Source organism: Culex quinquefasciatus, chromosome 3 (assembly GCF_015732765.1).
Source record: "Culex quinquefasciatus strain JHB chromosome 3, VPISU_Cqui_1.0_pri_paternal, whole genome shotgun sequence".
Taxonomy (NCBI): domain Eukaryota; kingdom Metazoa; phylum Arthropoda; class Insecta; order Diptera; family Culicidae; genus Culex; species Culex quinquefasciatus.
This window is the reverse complement of record NC_051863.1, coordinates 67,418,897-67,444,974: the sequence shown is the minus strand read 5'-3', so window position 1 is coordinate 67,444,974 and position 26,078 is coordinate 67,418,897. Positions and strand designations below refer to the sequence as shown.

General features: G+C 45.9%; 1 protein-coding gene across 6 annotated transcripts in view; it reads right to left on the bottom strand.

Moving 5' to 3' along the window:
• The window catches only part of LOC6044305 (E3 ubiquitin-protein ligase hyd), a 32,790-nt gene extending 8,425 nt beyond the window's left edge, over positions 1-24,365 (bottom strand). Inside the window, exons 1-10 of one of the 6 annotated variants that reach the window (XM_038263675.1) lie at positions 23,788-24,365; positions 10,775-11,506; positions 7,087-7,547; positions 5,828-6,884; positions 3,231-5,766; positions 2,673-3,165; positions 2,130-2,614; positions 1,788-1,980; positions 1,613-1,714; positions 75-1,544 (exon numbers count right to left, since the gene is read on the bottom strand). In XM_038263675.1, coding sequence (XP_038119603.1) covers positions 75-1,544; positions 1,613-1,714; positions 1,788-1,980; positions 2,130-2,614; positions 2,673-3,165; positions 3,231-5,766; positions 5,828-6,884; positions 7,087-7,547; positions 10,775-11,506; positions 23,788-23,849 — 7,591 coding nt within the window. In that variant the 5' untranslated portion in view covers positions 23,850-24,365. The remainder of the gene's footprint in view (positions 1-74; positions 1,545-1,612; positions 1,715-1,787; positions 1,981-2,129; positions 2,615-2,672; positions 3,166-3,230; positions 5,767-5,827; positions 6,885-7,086; positions 7,548-10,774; positions 11,507-23,787) is intronic. The other 5 variants (XM_038263680.1, XM_038263676.1, XM_038263679.1 and 2 more) reach the window with 5 other exon arrangements.
• Between the last annotated feature and the right edge of the window lie 1,713 nt (positions 24,366-26,078).

Below are 26,078 nucleotides of genomic sequence, written 5' to 3'. Positions count from 1 at the left end.
GAGAGAGAGAAGCAGGGTTAGAAGGTGTTTTAGGGGGGTTCCGGTTTGAGGGAAGAGTGGACACCGAGACCTACCACTTCCACCCGCCGCCGCCGCTGCCGTCGCTGCTTGCGGAGCAGGAGGTGGAGGAGGAGGATGGGCAGCGGTCGTCCCGCCTTCGATCGACACCGTCTTCCGTCTGGTCACGATGATTGGCGGACGGATTGCGGATGACGACGACGATGAAGTGGAGGAGGAAGCGGCGGTTGTGGCGTCCTGCTGAACCACCACGACCGTTGGCGATGGCGTCGGTGGTTCCGGTTCGGCGGAATCGTCCAGCTTTTGGCGCTTGATGATCTGCCGCGAGTCTTCCGAGTCGGACTCGGACAGCTCGTCGTGGTCCTGGTCCGTGTCGACGTCGATCTTGATCGAGGACTGGGACAGATCTTGCGGCTCGTCCGAGCTGATAATGCTGATCTCGTCAACGTCAACGTCGTCGGACTCTTCGGCAGTGTACTTGCTGTTGGCGGCCTTGATGTAGAACAGATGTTTTTTTCTGTAGTAACCGATGCCACCATCGCCGGTCGTGGATCCGCCAACTGCCGGAGGGGGTGGCGGTGGTGGTTTGGAAGATTGTGACGACGACTGTTCGCCGGATGGGCCAGCCTTCGGTTGTTCCGCCGCCACAGTGTTAACCTCTTTGATAGGAGAAATTGCCTCACCTTTCTCGTTCAGGACGATCGTCGTCGTTTTGTGCAGCTGCTGCTTCGTTGCGTCCTGGTAGATGCTGACCGGGATGGAAATTTCCACGCCACTCGTCGCCGTTCCGGCCGCCGTTGTTACCGTGGTCTTGTCCTGGGACGTTTCGTCTTCCTGGTAGATTTCCATTGCGACCGTTTCCACGTTGCTGGTCGTCGAGTTGGAAATGCTCGTCGAAGAACCGCTTGCCAGTTCATCGTTCCGAATGCTAGCGGACAAGCTGAGTCGCACCGGTGGAACCTCCAGATTGACGTTTCCCTCGCCGCTGCCACCCGGTTGTTGTTGCTGCGTGTTCGGCGGCAGCGTGATCGGACGCTTGGGCATACCGAAGAGTTCCTCGCGACGAGCGTTCGGCTGCAACAGATGGGGCTGATCGGCCAGCGGAAGTGCCTCCGCAAGTGGAGCATTGAACGGATCCGGTGCCGGACATCCCAGACACAGCGTCGAGTCGGAACGCTGGAAGAACGAGTGACGACGACCAAGCGAGGGCCGCATCAGATCATCCCCGTCCACCGAGTCCGTGTCCATTACGATTGACGTTGAAATGTCCTCCTCCGCGTCTTCATTCTCGTTCTCGTCCTGATCGTCCCAAACGTTCGAGCCCGTCGTCGTCCGATCGATGTCGCAATCGTTGCTGGCCCGCATGTAGAACAGGATCGCGTCCAGCACGTACGCCACGTGGCGCAGCGCCGTCACGTCCAACACCGGCAAAAAGTCCCGATGTTCCGAGTTGTGCGCCCGCATCAGCGACAAGCAGTACGTGAGGAAGTCTCGCCGACTGGAGGCGGCGTCCGAAGAGGACGAACCTAACAAAAATAAAACACCGCAATTAGCATCAGTTCGTCGACGACGTGCCGCCTTCCAAGCTGCTTACCATCCCGTGTGCTCCGCTCGGTGGCGCTGCTATCGGTGAACCCGAGACTGCGTGCCGTGGTGGCGCCGAGCGATCCGATGGCCGTGCGGTTCCTGCTACCTGCTGAGAACAAGCACACACACACAAAAATCGTCATTATCTGGAGCAATACAAGTTGCGCTTGCGCTATCCTTACCGAGCACTCCCATCACGCTGGTCGGATTGGAGGTCGATGGCGCCGAGGTGCTGGGCGTATTGAGCGGATGCAGCGGGTGCGTTGGGTCGGTGGAGTCGGTTAGCGAGGCACCGAAGCGGAGTTGCGCTTCCGTCGCTTCCATCACCGTCAGGATCCAGTCCCAGGTGGGCTTGAGGCGCTTTTCGACGTACATCTGAAACGGAATTGTGGAATTCTCGTTACGAGCTAGTTGAGCTTTCCTGAGACGCTTAAGAGAAGCCCCGAAGTCTGTTAGAAACGCTTATCCCTAAGACACTTATTCTTACATGGCCTGACTCAAGTTACGAAAGAGAAGAGACTCACCTGCAGCTGGATCGCCTCCTGGTGCGTCACATCCAACGCCGAAGATGCCCCCGTGAAGCTCGTCGGCAGCATTCCGATCAGATCGGAAATCTGCCGCAGCACAATTCCAAATGCTCGTGCCAACGCACTGGCCGTGGTCGTCATCGTTGGCGCCTCCTGCTGCTGGGCAGCCGTGACGGCCGCGCTCGCCGCCGTAGTTCTTCGCAGCGCGTTCGGATCGATAAAGACGAGGTTCGACCCGCCGGTCGTCAGACGGACCCGTTCCGGTCCCACCGTTTCCCGACTTCGGATGGCCCACTGCATCGACTGCGGTGCCAAGTTGGTGCGCTGATTGCCGCCGGACGTCTGCCGTCGCTCCAGCTGCTCGTCTCCCAGGTTGAAATCCTCGTGCGAGTGGTCGTCGCTCTCCCCATCCTCGGAACCTTCGTCGTCCGGCTGGCTGGAATCGCCCGAATCGTCTTCGTTTTCAAACAGCATTCCGAGACCTGTAAGTTGTAGCAAAATTTAACTTCCGCCAGAGAATGAGCGCGGTCGTGCGGTCACCTGTGTCCGAACCGGCCGTCGCTCCCGTCTGCACGCTCCGCTGGGCGTCCTGCGTGCTCTGGTTGTCATCCGAGTCGGACTCGGTTTCCGCCTCGTGGAAGTTGAACTCCGTGTCGCTTTCGCCCTGGGCCGCCTCTTCGTTGCGCAGCGGATCTTGCGATTCTTCCTCGCCGGCGTTGAGCGTGGCCGCACTCGACACGGTTCGCACACCACCGGAGCTACGCCTCGGAGGTGGCTGCTCCCGCTCGGACATCTCCTCCGGCTCGGAGTTTTCACCGTCGTCCTGAGCCATCGCGTCGTTGTCGTTGTTATCTTCAATGTCGCGCAGACGGAGGTTGATGCGCGACATGAAACCGGAATTTGTGCTACGTTCCGCTTCGATTCCATCGCTACCGCCCCCTCGCGAGCTGCCAGCAGCAATGTCCGCAATGTTGGCGGTGCCACGGTTCGCCGGGGGAGCAAGCGGTTCCACCGAGAACAGGTCGTCCGTACTCTACGAAAGAAGATTACGGTTAGCTTACAAGTCAATCAAATGTGATCTAGAAAGACAAAACTCACATCGATACTGCTCGAAGACAGTGAAAACGGTGCCGTTGGTTTGACCACACCCAGCCGGACCGGGGTGATGAGCGCGTCCGAAATTTCAATCAGCTCCTCGATGGCAAACTTGAACAGCGTCGTAAAGACACGTCGGTACGCCTGCAGATGCTTTGCCTGCGTCGTCGAGTTGCGTGCCTTCTCCGGGTTGTGGAACCGTTCGATGCTGAAGATGACAAAGACGCGTGCCACCGAGCGGACAAAGCGACGCGCCACCTTCTGGGCTTCGTCCATGCGGCCGGGAATGGTTTCGTTCTGTAGCTCGTTGACCAGAGTTACGAGCAGTTTCTCGAGCGGGTCGTTGCTGCAGCGCACGATCAGACTGTGGGTGAACTTGTCCAGCAGAGTGGTGCCACTTTGGGACTGCAGGTAGACCTGCTGGTTGTCATCGTCGTAGAAGGGTTGGGCCGCGTTCGGGACGATCGGTTTTTCCTGTTCGGCACCGGTCATGATCATCGAACGCACGGCGGGCCAATCGTTCAGCAAGCGATCGAGCGCCTTTCTTGCAAAACGCGGAGGTTCCAGATCATGCTCGGGCATGTCGCTGTCCGCTTCCAGGGACGGAGTCTTGCGGGCATTACCGGAAGAGTTGCGCACTCTGGAGGTGGCTCGATACTGGCGCTGTTCCACCATTTGACGGCCCACGGTTTGGATCAGAAACAGAAGAATCGACTCGCCGCGCGAGTTGAACTTGGTCACGAGATCGGTGTCGGTGGCCATCTTGCACAGCAGCTCGAATCGTTTGGTCTGGTTGCCGGCGATCAACGCCTTGCACTTGCACTTCTCCCAACAGTCGCAGTACGCCGTCGGGGAGGTTCGCTTCAGCTTGCAGTCGTGACCCTTGTGGCAAACCTTGGCGCACTCGGTGCAGCAGCACAGCGAGCCGGTCAGGCCACACGTGCGACACTCGAAGATGTCCTGGTTGATGTGATCGGCACCGGTCCAAGTGAACGAACAGGTGTCGTTACAGCAAAGGATTCCGAGCGGTGACTGATCGGGGGCACTTCCAGCCGGGAAGATCATCGAGTCACGAATGGCCGCGTCGCCGTTGGCGATTTTGAGGATCGCGTTGAACACGATGATGCCGGCCTGGTAGGCACGGCACGTTACGGCCAACATGAACGGAGTTTGTCCTTGGGCGTCTTTTGCGCTCAGAAGTTGTCTCAGATAGGGCTGAAGAACGGGACTGTCGCAGAGAAGTTGCACGATTTGCAGTGCGTTCGCACGACGTTCGTTCGGGTCGGAGATGTAAGTCTCGTTGACGGATTTCTGGGGCGCGTTCAGACCACTCATACTGTCTTCGTCGCCGCTGGCCGGGTCATACTCCGGTGGCCAGTAGACAACGGGCAGTGATCCTCCGGGTGCTTCGTCGCTTCCCGGCGGGAGCGGGGCACTGATTGCGTTCGAAGCGTCGATCTCGCGGTTCACGCTACGGCGCATAATCTCTCGAATGCTCACCGGGCGATTGCCCATCATGGTGTTGGTTATCACGTTGATGCACTCCAGTCCCGCGGAGTTCGAGCTGGAGCCACTGTTGGTGTTGGAACCCGAACCGGATCCTCCGGAACCTCCCGGCGCCAGTGGATCATGGTCCGAGTCTTTGTTGGACGTTGGCGAGCACATGCTGATGCAAGCGTGAATAATGTTCCGGTTTCCATCGGTGTGTTCCGAGATGACCGACATCAGTTGACTCTTCAGGTCTCCCTCCAACTGTCCCAGCACGTGTCTAACGCCTTCGATGTCACAGCGCAGAATACGCGCCATGAGCAGCTGCTGTTCGGGGGCCAACACGACCAACGCAACCTGCGACTTGAGGTTCACCCCAACCGATGGTAACGTCAGCGAGGCCGCAGCAATGCACTTGATCGGTGGCAAATCCAGCCAGCTCGGATCACGGATCGCGTCCACGCAGTCCTTGGACATCGGGTAGATCGTATTGTTGCCATCACGCAGCAGCAGAACACTGTCGGAGCAATCTCCGGCGCAAGTCAGCGACACGTTCGACGGTGAAGTGCCCATAAACGACCCGATATCCGTGGGGAACACACTGTCCTGCTCCTGTCTGCCGGTGTTCAAATTGAACAAGCAATAGTGCAGCTTACTTCCGGTTCTCATGATCGCGTGAATTCCCTTCGAGTCTACCGCGATCGTCAGCAGCTGCGTCGTCCCGCTCGTCTCCCCACTGGGCAGATGGGGATTCAGCACGATACGGCGCGGAATCTTCTGGAAACAATCCGGAACGCGCGATGTCGTGGCCGACTTGATCACCTGCAGATCGTCCTTGCGCAGCAGCCGACAATCCTGCCAAGCTTCGATGGTGTCGTCAAACTTGTCCTTGCTACTACTACCGCCACCACCGCCGATGCCACCTCCACCGGAATTACCTCCGGTGCCAGCGGTAATCAGCGGTGGGAACTTGACCGCCGCGTAGTCACCGTCCACCTTGAGCACGCGACCGATCGGAACCGACCGTACGTCCTCGACGAAGATGACGTCCCTACAAAAAAGAAGAATATTATTATAGATACGAATTCAAGTCGCTACTTGATGAGTCTTACTTTAGTAGCCACTGCTCCTCGTCCTTCTTGCCGTCCTGGTCGTCCTTCGGGGCCATCCGTTTGCGCTGTTTGTGCGAGTTGCTAGCGCTTCCGGTGTCGCTGCAGGTGCTCGAGGCCGGCGACGGCGGTGGTGGCATATCGAGCCGATCGGCCGTTTCTTTGCTGCCGCCGGAGCCTTGCTTGGTGCTGCCGCTGCCACTGCCCGAGCTCGAGCTGGGAACTTTTTCTTTTACTTCCGATGACGGCAGGAGCCCCGCGGCTCCGGTTGAATTGGAGTTAGATGCACCACCTGAAGCGAGACCCAGCTGCTGGGACAGCGTCGACATCGAGAGTAGTTTGAAGCGACAAATGTTGGTAAGATCCCAGGCGGCGTTCAGTAGCTGGCCGACCTTCGGGACTCCGTTCGAGATCGTGAATCCGATCGCTCCGTGCTGGTACATGGGACTGTTCTTCATGCACACCTGCGCCCCGACGGTCACATCCGGTGTGTTGACGCTCGGTCGGACCGGCTTTTTAGCTTTCGCTTTGTATTTGTCCCAAAGTCGTTTTCGTTGGCCAAACGGCAGGACGCCCCACCAGAACAGTTCGCCACTTTCGGTGCGCGCAACCGTGTAAAGCGTACACGTGTGCAGCGATACGATCTTGTCCAGGGCAAACTCCGGATAGCTCGTGGCCACATGTTCCAGCTTGCTGCCGGCATATCCGAGCAACTCGTCCATCCACGTGGCGATCCGTCCACTTTCGGTGGAGACCGAACATCGGATCGAGGTCGCCGAAATGTGCGTGACCTTCTCGTACAGCAAATTCAGCGGCACCGTCTTCGGGTGAAAGATGTTGGTCGATTCACTGCTCCGGTACGGTTCAACGTCTGCCCAACGCCACTGATGCAGCTCCCCCTTGCTCGTCACCCCGATAAACTCCGAGTACAGTGAGGCAATCTCCACAAACCGCACCGCCTGGTCCTTCTCCGGCCACGCCTCGAGCTCGTCCGACACCCACAGTGGATAACCGGAAGCGAACTCCTTCTTCTTCGGATCTACGGTATAGTAAAGTTTCACTGTTAGAGATATAGTAAGTCCGCTTCTTATCCCACTGATAAAGCTCCTCGTACCGCGGGGGACATCGTACACGGAATCGAAGATTTGTCTTAATAGGCACGCGGACACCTTCGCCAATACCAGCGGTCCTCGCCTAGCCAAAAGACACCACTTCCAAAACCTTTCCGATTTCCCCCACCGGCTCTGGCCCGCCCAACTTACCACTCTCTTTGTCCCAGGCGTCCTCGCGACCACTCTGGAACCACCGGCGCGGTCCAAAGTACTGTCGATCGCGCCACCGTCCGAAGCCTTCCCGCTCGGCACTGTTCAATCCAGAACCGCTTCCACCACTGGCACCGCCGCCTCCTCCTCCTCCCCCGGAACCCCCGACCGGAAGTCCGGACGCTCCCCCGTTACCGACGGCCGAACCGGAAGCACCGCCAGCCGCCTGCTGCTGCCGTCCGGAATCATTCGACCCGGCACCAGCTGCGGCCGATCCACTTCCGGCAACGGAACCAGCACCACCACCACTTCCGGTTGATCCTGCGCCGGATCCTGCGGCAGCAGCTGCTGCACCACCGGCACCGACTGCAGCTGCTGAAGCAGCGGCGGCGGCGGCCGCCGACGACGAGGACGAGCTGTTCTGAGTGCGTTCGCTGCGAGCACGACTGTATAACATCAAACTTGTTTCAGAAATTGAAACAATTTGACACAATGTTAGTTAATGAAAGCGAAATGAAAATAATGAAAATGATATGGGGAAAAAATAGAGAGAGCGAGAGAGAAGGGGGGGTGAGGAGGGCTCGTTCCGGAACCCGGTACCATGCTGTTTGTTGAGTTTAGCTTAAGGTTTGTGGGAACTTGATCAATTTCAGAACTAAAATGGATGTTTTTAAACTCCCCGAAGATTCTACTGACCACTTGTTGATCGTAGTCTGCAGACTATGACATTTATCCTTATCGTAGAGTCCTAGAAGCTTTGTACATCGTCAGTTCGGTGCGTCGTTGTTGGTACCGATCTGTTTAGTTCAAAGTCAAGTAGATACCTCTTCCAATATGAATAGCACTCCGGATTCCTTCTCTGTTGCACTGTTTGCGTTCGCATGTCTAACTTCGGATCGTGATCTGCTCAGCTGGATGTTTGCCAGTATGATCAGCATAGACCACTACGTTTGTTCAGCTTATGGCTGCGCGATCGTTCTTAGATCCGCGATGAATCAACCTTCCCATCGTCATAGCTTGCGGGCTTAGATATACTGGAACGCAGTTCTTAGAACTTCTTCTTCTCATGAACGAAGTTTTCGTATTCATTTCCAGTCAAACCCATCTTAATATAACCTTCTGGAAATTTACTTTTACTTTTTTTGCTCGGAAAACCTGCGGGTCATGAGCTGTCTCCAGATGCGAGCAGTTCCTGCACTGGGTCACGTTCGGTCGCTTGTTCCGGTAGGCCTCCCACCGGATGATAGTGCTTGTCACAACTTTCATTGCAGAGAGCTTCTTCAGATTGGTGTATTCCTTGGGGAAGACCACAATGTACGGTGTTTCGTCCACGGTGGACTTTTCCTTCCGCTTGATGATATGCACCTCCAACGCGTCCAGCTTGAGATCCCTCTTCAGCAGGTACTTGACCTCATCCGGTTTCAGTTGATCAGGTAAACCGAACAACGACCCGGTGAAATCGTTCGCTTCTTCGGCCGTGGGTATAGAATTTCACATTCTTCTTCTTGAGATGCTCTTGCAACTTATCAAAATCTTTGACAGAAAAGCAGGTCACATTAGTTCTAAATCGGGTTAGTTTGTAAATCAGGTCGAAACCAAATTTACAACTTCCCACTATCGTCACGATCTTGTAAAAGTCCGTGGTGTTCTTCACCATCAAAGGTGGTTGCTTTTGTTTACTTGCCGACTGGCCGGGTGCTGGAACCGTCGGGGCTTCCCCTCCTCCTGCTGGGCTGGCAATGTTGTTGTTTTCCGCTAGCGGGATGAACTTGTTGTTGTTGAGCAGATTCTGCTCCACTTTGCTATCTTCCTCTTTCCTCCATTTGCGCTCGTTCGCCTCCATTCCTTGGAATATTGGGGCGGAAAGTCCACCGAAAGAACCACGACGGCACTATTTGGTCCGTCGTCGATATCCCTCTCACGAAACCGGCTTGGTACGTCCATACGATATCCTTTGCTCGCTCCCACAGATGAAAGAAAATGATCTGAACACTTTGTAGGCCGCGTTGAGAATAGTGACAGCTCGATAGTTCTCACATTCCAACTTGTTCCCCTTCTTGTAGATTGGGCATATTACTCCCTCTTTCCACTCCTCCGGTGGCTGTTCTGTGTCCCAGATCTTGACGAACAGCGGGTGCAGGCTCGAACTGAACTGATTAGTCCAATGGTCGTGCCGCTTGGGTCAACATCCGCTCTGCGCACATCTCCCTTCAAGCCGATGTTAAGCAACGCTTTCTGACTTGATTAGCCGATTCCATTTGTCCAGGAATCCGTTCTTGTGCATGATCTGCCCAAGCACAAGGTCGAGTGTATCGTAAGCTGCCCTGAAGTCGAATCTTTTTAGGTGGTGACACCAGAAGGCATTATTGTATAGCACGACAGGTAACCGAACTTTACGCGTTGTTTTTCAGCTGTTCGATCTCCTAATTTATCGTTCCCAGATCAAGGTTGAAGTCAAATCCGTGCGTTACATCTCCGCTTAGAAAACCATACGCGGTGTCCATGTCGTAACAAGAAGGTTATTCCATGTGGCTTGGTTTTGGGTTGTAGCTTTCCAGCCTCTTAGGTAGCAGATCTGTCTTAGGTTCATCACAAGCTACCTAAGCTAATCCTTGGCCTGCTTGGCCCTGTCCTTCCCGGGTGACGATAGTCGGTTCTCCAACCGAAGTGACTTCACTCCTCGTTCTGGACAGTACTTGGTATCTTGGTCTCGTGACGGTGTAATCAGTGTCAGCTTCATGCAACATACCAATCAGCTTAGAACACCATACGCGGTGAACGTGCTGCTCCTGCTCTTCGGCCTGTGGCGCCATCCGGTCGCGCGCTGTCAAAGAGCGTCCTGACAGGACGGTCTTCGTCCATTCTCGCGACGTGGCCGGCCTACCTGAGCCTCCCGATCCTCACCAGGGTGACGATGTTCGGTTCTCCCAGCAGCGCGTGCATTTCCTGGTTCATGCGCCTTCGCCACTTATTCTGAGCTGTACGTACTCCACCGTAGATCGTTCGCAGCACCTTCCGTTCGAAAACTCCAAGCGCTCGTGCGTCCTCTTGCCGCAACGTCTAGGTCTCATGGCCGTAGAGGGCAACCGGTCTAATCAGTGTCTTGTACATGGTCAGCACGTTGAAGATGTGATAGTTGAAGAAACGGCCTAAACCTAAACCTTAGCGATTCATGTGGAAAACAATAATTCAAAGTTCTACAATCAAACAGCATGGTACCAACTCACCGTGAACGTGATAAACTAGTAACTAAACTAAAAATAATAATTAACGTAACATAAAAAAACAGTTTGTGTGTTTTTGTCTAACTTCAAAATAAGGAGACTGTTGAGCAGCGACTTCAATACCACGCACCAATATCCTAGTGTTTGATTTATGTACAATACCACAAACTTTAGAACTCCTCAACAGTCTCGGAGAGCTTTCCATTTCCCTGCAAAGATCCCTACCAACGACGACGGACAGAACAGCTTGGAGAAAGAAGTTTCGCGCCTAGTTCTAAGGAACCCAAATCTACGGAACCCATCACAATCAAAATAAAAATAAACACAAAACTAAACTAAAACCAGCCAAAAAGAAACGTCCTCAAACTAAGGCGTGTGTTTTTCCCTACAATCTGTGTGTGTGTGTTTGAGTGAGTGGGCAGCAACGAGTGGACACGCACGCACGCACGCACGCACGCACTTACTTTCGAATGTTGGAAAATCCAAACATGTCCTCGGAGAACATCGCCTCGGCATCGATGATGACGCTGTTGTCCGCGTGGAAGCCGCCGTCCAGCAGTGAGATCAGATCCTCCGCCACGTAGTTGTCACTTCCCTCCTCCGTGTCGTCCCCGCCCTCGTCATCCCGCGACAGCAGATTGTTCACCGCCAGGTTCACGTCCAGGTTCGTGCGCTGCAGCTCGCGGATGATCAGATTGCGGCTCTTGCCCTGCAGCACGACCTGCGCTTGCGTGACCAGCTCCTCCGGGACGAACGGCGCCGGCACCGACACCAGCGAGCGATTGCCGGCCGAGCCGCTGCCCCCCATGATGACGCCGGTGCTTCGCGATCCCGAACCCTGCGAGCTGCTGCCGCCGCGGACCGAGTTGCTGGTGCGCATGATCCGGGCCCGCGACCGGCACTGGCGGGAGGCGGGCGAATTCTTCGAGTTGTTGTTGGACTGGCTGCCGCCACCGCCGGCGCCCGTTCCTCCGCCGGTGCCACCGCTGCCGCTGGCCTTGTTCGGGTCCTGCTTGCTCAGGTCGAGCCGCTCCGGGATGATCGAGAAGGCCACGCGAAAGGCACGCCCGTCCTCGAGCAGGATGCCGAGGTGGGCCGGCCCGACCACGATCTGCTTGACGGGCACTTTGAGCGACTGCAGGGCGGGCAGAATTTGGACGCCATATTTGTTGATTTTGTCCGCGACCTCACGGATTCTGCGAAGGGAGAGATAAAAACCGAAACTCGAGTTAGTTTTGAAAAAAGATCTAAGAGCAAAAAAAATCCAAAAATCAACATTTAAAAAAAATCCAAAATGTATTCTAATCAGACGAGAATGGACTGGGCCCCGCCCATTTTTCTATTTTCGGCTGAGTTCTTTTATCTTTTCTTAATCGTCAAGGAAAAAAATGGGTGTCTGTATACATATCTGTATCAGGGGGACAAAAATCTGTATAGTCATTTTCAAGCAATTTATCAACAAAAAATATTCTTGATCGTTTTTTAATGCGTTAAAATGCCATAAAATCTAGAACTTAACATCTGGGTACTTTTATCCGTTTAAAAAAATACGTTTGAAAAAAAAATTAATTTAAATTCCGAAAAATCTGTATATTATGTTTTGCTTAAAATCTGTATACATATCTGTAAATATACAGTTTCTTTTAATGGGTCCTATAATCATATGGCATGCAGCAGGCTTAGCCGAATGGTAACGATGTCCGCTTTGCAAGCGGATGATTATGGGTTCGATTACCATTTGCTCCAACCTTCCATCGGATGGGGAAGTAAAACGTCGGTCCCGGCCTTGGTTGTTGTTAGGCCGTTAAGTCATCCCTAATTTATGGGAGTCCTCTCCCTGCTGTAAGTACAAACAACACACCAAACCGAGCCTGCTCCGGTGGCATCGCCGGCGGCGATTGGACTCGCAATCCAAAGGTCGTCAGTTCGAACCCTGGGGTGAAAGGTTCCTTGGAGTAGAAAAAGATTTGGGTGCCCTCCCCATAGGGGCATCAGCATTTTTCCACTATTGCACTAAAAAAACAGATGGCAGCACGATGTAACATCACGCCCCTATTCAAGCCTTCGGACTCCTAGGTTCGAGCAGAAACTTGCAATAGAGACCACAAAAGACCTGGGGGTCGTCAATGTGGAAGGTTTGATTAAAACATATGAAACATAATAGCTTTAAAAAAAATAAAAAAAATTAAAAAAAATTAAAAAAAAATAAAAAAATTAAAAAAAAATAAAAAAATCAAAAAATAAAAAAAAATAAAAAAATTAAATTTGTTTTTAAAAGTAAAAAAATAAAAAAAAACAAATTAAAAAAATAAAAAAATTAAAAAAAATTAAAAAGTTAAAAAAATAAAAAAACGAAAATATTAAAAAAAATTAAAAATTAAAAAATGAGAAAAATAAAAAAATAAGAAAAATTAAAAGCTAAAAAACATATTTGTTTATTAAATTAAAAAAAACCCGATTTAATATCACCAAAGGTGAAATCTCGGATTAGTTTTCAAAAAGCCGTAAGAGCCATTGGTAAACTAAGTCCTTTTTGCATCGGTATTCGACCTACGTACGAAAAACCAAATTCAAAAATGCTCGAGATTGTTCATCTACATGTCCTTCAAGTGTCCCAAACTAAAAATAAATGAAATCTTGTCTCTTTTTCGAGAAAAACGAAAATTAGTGTCAGAGGTCACGTTGGCTCTTACGGCTTTTTGAAAACTCACCCGAGAAATAGAGCCTTCCTTACAAAATGATGAATCTCCGGCAAATATATTGGTGCAATTAATTTTTCAGAAACATAATGATACCACACCCAGTGAGAATTTGACCTAAAGCCGCGAATCTTGTTAGGCTGAACCTCGAATGCCATTTTTTTTTTAATTTCAGAGGCACATTATTGGTCGCAAGATAATTATATTTAATTAAGAAAAACATATTGGATTGACATTCTTAGAAAAACCCAAAGGGTACCCAGTCTTTAATGTTAGTCTGTGATTAACATTAAAAAAAATATGTATCGATATTGCACTTTGTCGATCTATTATGAGAAGCCAGAAAGAACACTTTCACGCGCAGCGTAAAACGCGCAAGCGTAAATGTGCAGGCTTTTATGTTTCCACTTGTCGATCTTTCGAGCGAAAACGAGCCGGGACTTCGAATTTGATGTTCAGTATATGATTCTGTATAAAACCCAAAAAAAATAGGAAAAAAATAGGGTAAAAATAAGACGAAAAACAGTAATATGGCTATACCTCTGGAAATAAATTTTGGAAAAGCTTCAAATTTTGGGCCCAAGCAGTTTATGGCGCATGTTTTCGAATAGCTTTTTGTTTGAAACTGAATTCTTTTAATTTGATAGTGTCCAGAAAATACCTCTAAAAATGGCTTTGACCACATTTACTGGTCGAAAATTGTGAATCGAAAAATAAAATGTTCGTCTCCGACCCCACGGCTACAAATCTGAAATATAAAAATTGTGGGTTTTACGAGCGGTTTTCCAGTGATGGAAGACACAAATTTTTAAGAGCGGATACAGACATCGCTCAAGTATTTCAGAAAAAAAGAGCTCTCAAAAATCAGACTTTGAGTTCCGGGTTTCGGGCCAAAATTCAATTGAAAGAGCGCATTTAAACCTTCAATTTAGTAATAGGATTTTTTCTGGGACGATTCCTCGTCGTGCACGAATTTTTTTAAGATTTCTGAAAAAGCGTTTTTTCAAAAGCAAACCTTAAACCTTTCTTTTGTAAGAAAGGCAAAAAGTTTAAAAAAATTGAAAAAATAAAAAAATTAAGGGAAATTAAAAAAAAAAACAAAAAAATTAAACCTTTTTAGCGCATTTCTGAATTTTCGATTTTTTTAATTTTAATTTTTGACTTTTTGCATTTTTGAATTCATGAATTTATGAATTTTTGAATATTTTGAATCATACACAAGAGCAGACATACAAAAATCTCCGAAACACGCATTCAAAACTTTGCCCCCCGGCTTGCCGGTACTTGTCGGGTATCAGAAAATGAGTACCCGACAGGTACCGACACATATTTTTCTTCTACAGATGAACTTGAGATCAAATTTGATACCTGCTTTGCTACGCGCGGTGGGAGACTCGGGGGCAAACTCGAGAGCAAATTTGGTGGGAATCAAAACGGGTAGCAAATGGTTTAACTTTCGACATTTTCGAAAAATGAAATTCTTTGAAATTTTCAATAGGATTAAAAAGTTTAATAAACTTTTAGCATTTCTAGGCATGAATCAACACATAATTATTGATTTTGAAGGTAAACGAGAGCAAAAAATTATAAAAAAACCCATATTTGCCCCCCGCGGTGGGCTTGTTTCGGTGGCAAATTTGCTACCCTAGCTGCGGTGGGGATGACGGAGTTTTTTCAAGGTGGCAAATTTGATCTCAGTATTCATGAGCCGGGTGCAAATTTGATTTGCACCCCAGCGCTGGAGATGCCCTTACTAAAGAAAGGTATAGGTTTTACTTTATGGCTGGACGTCATTTTCATCTTCGTAAATAAGACAGCATACAGCATGAATATTAATCGGAAAAATCGCCAAAAACTCACACTGCATTCATTTTCGACGCTTCGTCGCCAAGTTGAGCTTCGAATACTGGCGCGAGAATGCTGGCGCATATATGTGTTGGTTCGACTTATACTCGTTTGTAGTAGCTTGTCTACCGATGTTTCCTTCAACATGTAAGATATCGTAGCTTTTCGGTTTCTTTAGCTCTGTCCGTTTTTGCATAACTGTCCAATGTTTATGCAAAAACTTTTGTGACATAGGACATTCATCCGGGTACAAACAATTTGTTTCCCGTGTGCTCCTAAAATCGCCTTTAAGTAGGCTTCATTTTGTCGTGATTTCGTAAGTTTATTTAACAGAGTTCATTGGATTCCAATAGGAGCTTCTAAGCTTCTAAGCTTTATATCGTTTTCAAAGTGTTCAATGTTCGCAACGCCAATGGCTATCTACCTAATGTTCTCGCGGTTGAGTGTGTAGTGGTGCGGTTGTAAAAATAGCTATCTCTGACTCTCTTACTTTTGTAGATGCTGAATGGCAAGCTTCCCACTGTGCGGTTAACTCGGCTTGCTTTGCGCCTGCTTTGTTCGATTTTTGGGCTCGTACCAAAACTAGAAAACCAAAACCGCAGTGTGCAGTGGCGCATGGGAAGCTTGCTATGCTCGCGTTTGTCATAAACGCTTGTTTGATTAAGAATTTGTACGATTAAAAATATTCTATTGGTGAAAATTGCGTTTTCAATTTCTTTTGGAAAACACATCATTAATAATGCCTTGCTTTCATCATAAGATTTTTTGATTCAAGTCGATGTTATGAATTGAAAGAAGTTAAATTCTTTAGTAAGAAAGGCTCCCTAATTTGGTTTATGTAAATCGAAAATTTGATTGAAATTTTTGGATTAAGTGCACCGTTTTCAAAATTCAAAGTTAATTTTTTTTTCTTAATCAGTGTCTATGATTGTGTCCATTGCTGAAAATATGTTTCAGTTCAGAATTTATACACTATTTTGAAAGCGGGTCCCAAATTGACGAGCTTCCGTAGCCGTGAGGTTACGGGTTTCGCCTTGTAAGCGAAAGGTGATGGGTTCGATTCCTGTCTGGCTTGGCAAAGTCAGATCCCTTAAAAGAGTGATTCTGCTCACTGGGAACACTGGTCGGTAAAGGATGGGTTTCCAATTCAGAGGTCGTGACGAATCTTTTCGCACTATTCGACAAAGTTGTTCCTTGAACACGAACTATGAACTCGTGAGATTTTTAAAGAATGCCAAAGCCAAAAAACTAGAACGCACCGATTGTACGGGTTCCCCATTTAAACTTCAACGTCAAAGAACCAAGTCCTGTCGCAACCAATCAAGCTTATATTCGGGATTCGAGCTCTGTACACTTGGGGTATAGTTAGGTCATTCCAGGTGTAGGAGTCATCCCCCTGGAGGTGGCACAGACAAAAAAGTACCAGACTCAAACTTGCTTCGGTAGAGTCGTTGGTCGGCAATCCAAAGGTCGTCAGTTCAAATGCCGGGGTGGAAAGGAACTAGATGTACAAAGACTCCTTGCAACTCACAACTCTCAGCCTGTATATCTACCGGGGGGATGGCAACCCTATTCCGACCAAAGCAAACTGACAACAGTCGATATTAGCACGGTTGTCAAATGAGAGCCCACAACAGAAGCACTAGCTGTCAAATGGTAGCCCATAACAAATCATTGTTTGGGTTTTTGATTTTCAATTTTTTTACAATTTAAACGATAAATTCCAGAAAAAACACGTGAATTGTGTTGCTGATGACAAATTTTATCATATTCTTGTAGATTCCATCCCAATATTGGCTGAAAATTCATATCGAAAAAAGTGATTTTTCTGTTTACCTTTTTTTGCCTTTTTTCTTTTGGTCGACAAAACAGTGCGCCCGTACACTCAGAATCGGCATTACTCATTTTCCAGTTTGCTTTTACACATTTGCATGGGACTTTTGAGTTCAACCAGGATAACACACTTCGTGTAACCATAGTCATAAGTATAAGACTGATTGACAGTGTTTGTTTTCTGAACTTCCAAGATGGCGTCTTCTTCGCTACCCCCTGATATCTACCATTAGTAGCTTGTTTCAAATATCGATGTTGAGCAGCGCCCTCTTTATAATTATATTCCAGTTTAACCTTAATTTCTGCACGGCTCACCAATCACAAATTAGACCCAAAACTGGAGACGCATGGGTAATGCAAAAATTAACGTCTGGTATTAACGCGCTACCTAGGCTATGTCACAAACACAAACCCGTTTCTAAAAGCACGGTGCGACCAAAACGTCTTCACGAGCATCTTCTTTTTTTTTGTGCTAGCAACAGAAGTGACACATTTTTATTTCAGGAATCGGTTCGGCTCATCGTTAATTGCTTGCGTTTCCAGGAACGAACATGTTTGAATCATGTTGAAACCATGCAAATTGTAGACGTTTTAAACTATTTTAAAATTATTGGAAAAAATTGTGCTAGGAGAAAAAACGCACGAACTCATTTATTAATTTGACATGCATAAAAACAAACATTGCGAAACGCACCCCTCACACAATCCCAAACGACATCATTCCACCCTAAGTTCAATCCCACATTAACTCAGTGCGGACGTTACGCATCGGCGGCCGTTACTGATCGTGTGGTCCGCCCTAGAACCGCCCTGGCGGACCTAGGGCGGGCCGCCTGGGCGGTTGAAATTTGACATTTGAAATTTTTCAATTTCGTCCGCCCTCCATCCGCCTTGGCGTGCCATGGGCGCATCGCCTGGGCGGTTCAAACTTATCGCTGAAATGTTTCAATATCGTTCGCCCCCCAATCGCCGCGGCGAGCCAAAGGCTGATTGCCGTGGCGGTTTGCATCTGAAGGAATTTATTTCGAATTTGACATTTCAGTCAGTTTTCAACGAGCTTCGGTGGGTGTTGTTATTTAATCGGCGGCTGATGATTTTCGTTGTTAAGTTTGTGTTGGGAGAAGTGTTGTGTTGTTTAGATTGTTAACTTATGTAAACAAACAGTTGAAAGTGCGTTTGAAATAGTGATTGAAGGTTGTTTTGCAAGAATAATCGTTATTGTTGGTGTAATTTATGTGACACCCCTTATAAATATTGTTGGCAGATGTGCAATCATTTGGAATACTTAGTGCATCTCCAGCGCTGGGTGCAAACATCGAAGCAAAGCTAATTTGCACCCGACGTCAACCCCATCGTGGTACCTGTCGCGGTAGCAAATTTGCTCTCAGTTCTTCGGGATTTCACTTTGCTACCCGGTATTCAGTCTGTTTGCTACCGCTTCAAATGGAATTATGCACGGAAAAATCGAATCAAGCACGGGAAAAAAATAAAAAAATTAAAAAAATCAAAAATTTCAAAAATTTCAAAAATTTCAAAAATTTCAAAAATTTCAAAAATTTCAAAAATTTCAAAAATTTCAAAAATTTCAAAAATTTCAAAAATTTCAAAAATTTCAAAAATTTCAAAAATTTCAAAAATTTTAAAAATTTAAAAAATTTCAAAAATTTCAAAAATTTCAAAAATTTCAAAAATTTCAAAAATTTCAAAAATTTCAAAAATTTCAAAAATTTCAAAAATTTCAAAAATTTCAAAAATTTCAAAAATTTCAAAATTCAAAATTCAAAAATTCAAAATTCAAAATTCAAAATTCAAAATTCAAAAATTCAAAAATTCAAAAATTCAAAAATTCAAAAATTCAAAATTCAAAATTCTAAAATTCTAAAATTCAAAATTCAAAATTCAAAATTCAAAAATTCAAAATTCAAAATTCAAAAATTGTTCAAAATTCAAAATTGGTTCAAAATTCAAAATTCAAAATTCAAAATTCAATTCAAAATTAAAATTGTGTTCAAAATTCAAAATTCAAAATTGGGTTCAAAATTCAAAATTCAATTCAAATTAAAAATTCAAAATTCAAAATTCAAAATTTGGGGTTCAAAATTCAAAATTCAAAATTAAAGATTCAAAAATTCAAAATTCATTTGAATTTAAATTTAAATTTGAATTTAAATTTTGAATTTTGAATTTTGAATTTTTGAATTTTGAATTTTTGAATTTTGAATTTTGAATTTTTGAATTTTGAATTTTGAATTTTGAATTTTGAATTTTGAATTTTGAATTTTGAATTTTGAATTTTGAATTTTGAATTTTGAATTTTGAATTTTGAATTTTGAATTTGAATTTTGAATTTTGAATTTTGAATTTTTGAATTTTTGAATTTTTGAATTTTTGAATTTTTGAATTTTTGAATTTTTGAATTTTTGAATTTTTGAATTTTTGAATTTTTGAATTTTTGAATTTTTGAATTTTTGAGTTTTTGAATTTTTTTGAATTTTTGATTTTTTTTGAAATTTTGAATTTTTGAATCATACATCATACATATCATAAAGAGAGCAGACATATAAAAAGCATTCAAAACTTTGCCCCCCGGCTTGCCGGTACTTGTCGGGTATCAGAAAATGAGTACCCGACAGGTACCGACACATATTTTTCTTCTACAGATGAACTTGAGATCAAATTTGATACCTGCTTTGCTACGCGCGGTGGGAGACTCGGGGGCAAACTCGAGAGCAAATTTGGTGGGAATCAAATCGGGTAGCAAATAGTTAAAGTTTCGACATTTTCGAAAAATGAAATTCTTTGAAATTTTCAATAGGATTAAAAAGTTTAATAAACTTTTAGCATTTCTAGGCATGAATCAACACATAATTATTGATTTTGAAGGTAAACGAGAGCAAAAAATGATAAAAACCCATATTTGCCCCCCGCGGTGGGCTTGTTTCGGTGGCAAATTTGCTACCCTAGCGGTGGGGATGACGGAGTTTTTTCAAGGTGGCAAATTTGATCTCGGTATTCATGAGCCGGGTGCAAACTTGATTTGCACCCCAGCGCTGGAGATGCCCTTAGAATTTGATATGTTTCATTGTTGTTATGATTTGATTTATTCGTTTTTGTATGTTTGTATGGAAATTTTGTGTACATTTTGGTAAAAAGTATATCTTTCCCAAGGAAACCTCTTGAAGAGTATCGAGGTGGCATTTACAAAGCGGATTTTGTGCCAATGTTTACTCAATTAATGTTAATGTTTCTTTGTGTGAATGTTAACACTCCAAAGGTTGCGGGTTCAGTGCCAGCAGTGGAGGCAATTAGTGGTGCAGAAGCGATTTTTGTCTTTCTTTTGTTTGACATTTTTTAGGTGTGCATGATGCAGGACGTGGGTAGGAAGTAATTTCAATTATTTTCAATTATCAGTTCAGCGGCAACAATATCATTTAAAATTGTGTTTAATTTTTTTTCAGCTTCCTGGATCATTTATAAATGAACTGCTTATATGTATTTATCTATTCTTCATTTGATTTATTTTAATGTTTATATCATTCCTATTCCTTGTCCTTTTTCTACCATTCCTCCATGCCATATATGATTAAATTTCATGAACTAACGACAGTTACTGAAATAGCAATGGAACCGTCTGAAGAATTTTTCTTTAAAATATATTTATCTTTCTTCCAGCTTCCGGGAATCTTCTTCAATTTTAATGCCTACATTTATCTATTCACTAGATGATTTATTTAAATGTTTATATCCTTCCTTATCCTATTCCTTTTCTTTCAGCAATGGAACCATCTGGAGCATGTGTCTTTTTAATTATAGTTGTTTGTTTTGCAGCTTCCCGGAATCATCTTTAAAATTACTGCTTATTTGTATTTATCTTTTCACTGTAAGATTTATTTTTATATTCATATCTACCATTCCCCATACAATATATGATCAAATTGAATGACAAGAAAGAACATGGGGTGTAATCTACTAGGATACTTTCTTCGGATTAGCTGCGCTTGTGTTTGATTATATTAGAGTATGAATTGTTAACATTCAATACGTTGCATGTTTATATGTAAGTACCAATAATACATGAACATTTTAAATAATTAAGTTTTTAAGAATTATTTAAAGAATTATTTTTATTTGCAGGAAATGGAAAATCTTCGCAACAAGTTTGCTTATCAATATATTATTTTGTTTCTTTATTTTTTTCATCATTTCACCTCAGTGAACTAACAACGCACGTAAGATGTATTGAGAACAAAATTATTTTGAAAATTATGTTTTTTTCATATTTTTGTTTTATTTCTAAATTTCAGCACACAAAATCTACCAAGATCTGCATTTCTTGTATATAAGGCACTTTGTGTTTTTTTTCAGTTTTAGATGAACTTGAAAAAACACTATCAGAATCCTGAAGGAACCTGAACGGGTATTCTGCTTGGGCGGATGAAATATGTGGGTAATTCTCCGCCAACTCACACAGCAGTTGCCCCGACCCCTCTTCGATTTGCGTGAAACTTTGTCCTAAGGGGTAAATTTTGTCCCTGATCACGAATCCGAGGTCCGTTTTTTGATATCTCGTGACGGAGGGCGGTACGACCTTCCATTTTTGAACATGCGAAAGAGGTGTTTTTCAATAATTTGCAGCCTGAAACGGTGATGAGATAGAAATTTGGTGTCAAAGGGACTTTTTGTAAAATTAGACGCCCAATTTGATGGCGTACTCAGAATTCCGAAAACGTATTTTCATCGAAAAACACTAAAAGTTTTAAAATTCTCCCATTTTCCGTTACTCGACTGTAAAATTTTTGAACATTTCATTTTATGGGAAATTTAATGTACTTTTCGAATCTACATTGACCCAGAAGGGTCATTTTTCATTAGAACAAAATTTTCATTTTAAAATTTCGTGTTTTTTCTAACTTTGCAGGGTTATTTTTTAGAGTGTAACAATGTTATACAAAGTTGTAGAGCAGACAATTACAAAAATTTTGATATATAGACATAAGGGGTTTCCTTATAAACATCACGAGTTATCGCGATTTTACGAAAAAAAGTTTTGAAAAAGTTGGTCGTCATCGATCATGGCCATTCATGGTCACCGGCGACAGACACGGACGACGAAACAAAGAGAAACGCAAAAAGTAACTTTTTCAAAACTTTTTTTCGTAAAATCGCGATAACTCGTGATGTTTATAAGGAAACCCCTTATGTTTATATATTAACATTTTTGTAATTGTCTGCTCTACAACTTTGTAGAACATTGTTACACTCTAAAAATAACCCTGCAAAGTTAGAAAAACACGAAATTTTAAAATGAAAATTTTTGTTCTAATGAAAAATGACCCTTCTGGGTCAATGTAGATTCGAAAAGTACATTAAATTTCCCATAAAATGACATGTTCCAAAATTTTTACAGTCGAGTAACGAAAATGGGAGAATTTTTATAACTTTTTAGTGTTTTTTCGATGAAAATAGGTTTTTTGGAATTCTGAGTACGCCATCAAATCGGGCGTCTAATTTTACATAAAAGTCCCTTTGACACCAAATTTCTATCTCATCACCGTTTCAGGCTGCAAATTATTGAAAAACACCTCTTTTTTTCGCATGTTCAAAAATGGAATGGAATTTTGGGCGGATGAACTTTATATAGGGGGCGGATCGGGAGCGACCCGCTGGCGAACCAACCTATAGGGGCGGCCGAACCGTATATGAGAGGCGTATCAAGGGCGAGCCAAGGCGGTTGGGGCTTTTTGGGCGGATGAATTTTATATGGGGGGCGTATCAAGGGCGACCCGCTGGCGGACCAACCTACAGGGGCGGCCGAACCGTATATGAGAGGCGTATCAAGGGCGAGCCAAGGCGGTTGGGGCTTTTTGGGCGGATGAATTTTATATGGGGGGCGTATCAAGGGCGACCCGCTGGCGAACCAACCTACAGGGGCGGCTGTACCGTATATGAAAGGCACATCAAGGGCGAGCCAAGGCGGTTGGGGCTTTTTGGGCGGATGAATTTTATATGGGGGGCGTATCAAGGGCGACCCGCTGGCGAACCAACCTACAGGGGCGGCTGTACCGTATATGAAAGGCGCATCAAGGGCGAGCCAAGGCGGTTGGGGCTTTTTGGGCGGATGAACTTTATATAGGGGGCGGATCGGGGGCGACCCGCTGGCGGATCATCTTACAGGGGCGGACGAACCGTATATGAAAGGCGGGTCGAGGGCGAGCCACGGCGGTTGGGGCTTTTTAGGCGGATGAACTTTCTATGGGAGGCGTATCGAGGGCGACCCGCTGGCGGACCATCCTATAGGGGCGGTTGAACCATACAAAACGGCGTATGTGGGGCGGATGAACGGCGGGTGAAACATTTCAAGGCAAACCTGGGCGACCCGGGGCGAGTCGCTGGCGGACCAACGTCACGATAAAAAAACTGATCGTGCGCCAAATTGTTGCAAATTTTATCCGCCAGCGGGTCGCCCGTGGTCCGCCAAATCAATCGCTGGCGGATCGCCAGAGCGGTTTGGCGGTCCGCCAGCGGACCGCCGGCGGGCTGCCCAGTCAATGTGGGATGCTGCAGCACAGCATAAATAAATAAAAAAAAGAAAGATCCTTTCACCACCCGAAACGCGGACAGGTGCAACAAAAACAAACGCAACAACAACAACAAAAACACCTTCCGCGTGCACACACACACACACACTTCCCGATTCCGCCCCGAACGGCCAGTGTCCGAATCCAATTCCTCCCCGTGGCCACACGCGCAACGAGGAACGACACATTCGCCGTCGTCGTCGTCGCCGCTGCAGTCAAGACTTCGTCCGACCGAATCGGCCATTTTTTATTGTGTTGACGATTCACCCGTCGCCGTGGGGCGTAGCGCTAGCGTTCCCACTAAGGGTTCTCCCCGGAAGGGTGCTTCCGGGGGTGGTTTCTTGAATGAGGTTAGCTCGTGGTCACCTCGCTATCCGGAATGGTCTCTCCCTTCCCGGGCATAAACTGGTTCCTTTCCCACTTTGTGGCCACCACAATTTGTGCCATTTGCTCAAATTGGCTGCCATCTTAATTTTTTTCTTGCCTTCCTTCCGAGGTGAATCTTCGCTGTCGGGAAATTACCTGTCGTTTAGCTGGTCCTCCGTGCCCGGAAGCGGGTGCACCACAAAGTGCAGCGTCGACATTGCGACGGGGCCAGATTATCCGTCGCGACTGTCGTCCGGATTTACTCCGGAAATTCCTTATAAAATTCTCCTCCCGACGAAAAAAAAAAGTTAAACTTGCTGTCTGTTCCGTCCTTGCTTCTCTTCTGACAGTCCGTTTGCTGTTTGCCCTGTGTGTGCCTGCTGCTCAACTGTCAGTGTGCGCGTGTGGCACACAGAACACACACACCACCAAAACACCTCCCCGATCGCAGCAACCCGCACACACTCTCCGTACGGCGATCGATTCGCCGTCGCGAAAAAACACGAGGCCAAAATTTTCCACACACTTTTCCCGTCGCGAAAACCGCACGCACGGAAATTTCACGCCAAACTCGCACGAGCAGCACACTTTACGCTTCTTTTCCAGCTGCCTGTATGAGAAATCTCCAGCGAAAACCGGGGCAAAATCCGTGCACGATTCAAGCGCGATCACGACGACGGCGGACTGCGGTTTCTTTTTTCGAATCGCGATGCGAGTTGAATGACGGTCGACGAACGAATGAGGCGCGTAAAGAGAACGAAGCGCTGACGGTTGAGGCGGTGCGCGGCGGCGCCGCCGACAAAAAGAGTGAAGGAGGTACTAGAACGGTGCACGGAGAGAAAAAAGCGGGTCAAAAAATCCTTAAGAAAAAAAAATTTAAGGCATGAAACATGCATACATAGCGGATAGATATTATATAACTTGTTATATAAGCTTATTCGAATGCTCGCTATTTCTAATCTATTCGAATTAAAAAAGCACTCAACCGTCAAAACCAGTTGATGTTGACGTGTCAACCCTAGGTGGTTGGTGCGGTGGCCACCGGTAACATTTTGCCAGCCCAAATGTCGCGAGAACCGTAAATTTCCGCCCAAAATCGACGTAAAATTTCTTTAAATACGGTTATTCCGACGGCCGAATCCATCAAAATCACTTTAATGAAGAAAAACAGTCAACCACGAGACTGACGTTTCTAAACATCAAATGTTACACCAGAGAGAAGGGAATACTATACTCTTTGGTTACACACTCAACAAACGTACTCATATTTTGCAAAATAGTTGGCTCGGAGCTCAAAAGTTCTGGCACCGAGCTTGGCACCGAGCCAGACCCGCGCCGAAAACTTGAAGTGGCACACTTTTGTGTCAACCCCATTGTTCGACAATTTTCGAACACGCGTGGTTTCGATCTTTTGACAGCTGTCAGTCAGGGGTATTAAAAAACACCCTAAAAGCAAAAACTGAACATTTGGTTTATTGGACCTTTTAAAAAATAAAATAAAAAAAACTCCAGAAATGCAGTTCCATTCGAATTAGCGAATCCACTCTGTACTACAATATAAGGCTTTCTAGACCCAGTGAAAAAAATATAATTTAACTCAAATATGACGAACTCGTCGTCACAGTGTCCTGATGCAAACAATGATCGAGCTGGAGCTGTCACAGCCCTGCGAAGTATGTTGGCTGGCATATCGAGCGGTCAGTCAAAAAACCAGCTAAAAGTCGCATGACAAAATACTTTTGGTAGAAAGAGATAGGAAACCTGATGCAAACAAACGTCCAGCTGTCATGTAAACATACTTTAAATGTGTTGGTAAATTTCTGACCAGAAAGCCTTATAGGGGAAACAATTGAGCTGTTTCCTACGCTGAAATAAATATCATGATTGCAGCCCGGGAACATGTTGACCGGTCCCATACAAACTGAGCGTACCCCGTTTTGTGGGCCCAGTGGGCCTAAGATGGCGGCTTTCGATATTATCTAGCCAAACTTTTGAAAATGGCGAATAGTTTAAATGAATATAGTTTCTGCCATGTTTTGGTTTCAAATGTCAAAATAAGCATTCTGGAATCATTTTCTTTACAAACATGTTTAGAGATACGCCAAGTTCAAATATTAGTTTAGAATAGTTGAAGTGAGCGTGCCGCAAAAGCCGTCACGAAAAAAAAAGTTTCCTATGCAAATTTTGAGTTGCATATTTGATGGGTGGACTCCGACGAGGCCCACTTGCCATCTGTTGGTGAATACGCGCAACTCACGAAAACTGTCATCTTAGGGTCCGGTTGCATGATTGTTGCTATTAGTTATGCATATAGATTTTTGCAAATGCTTCTGCACATAAACGGCGTGAGTCCTGCATAGAAACTCTATCAGCATTACATATACATTGATACGAATTTTAAATATGCTAACGCATATAAAATGTATGTTCTCCAAGATGTTCTCAGC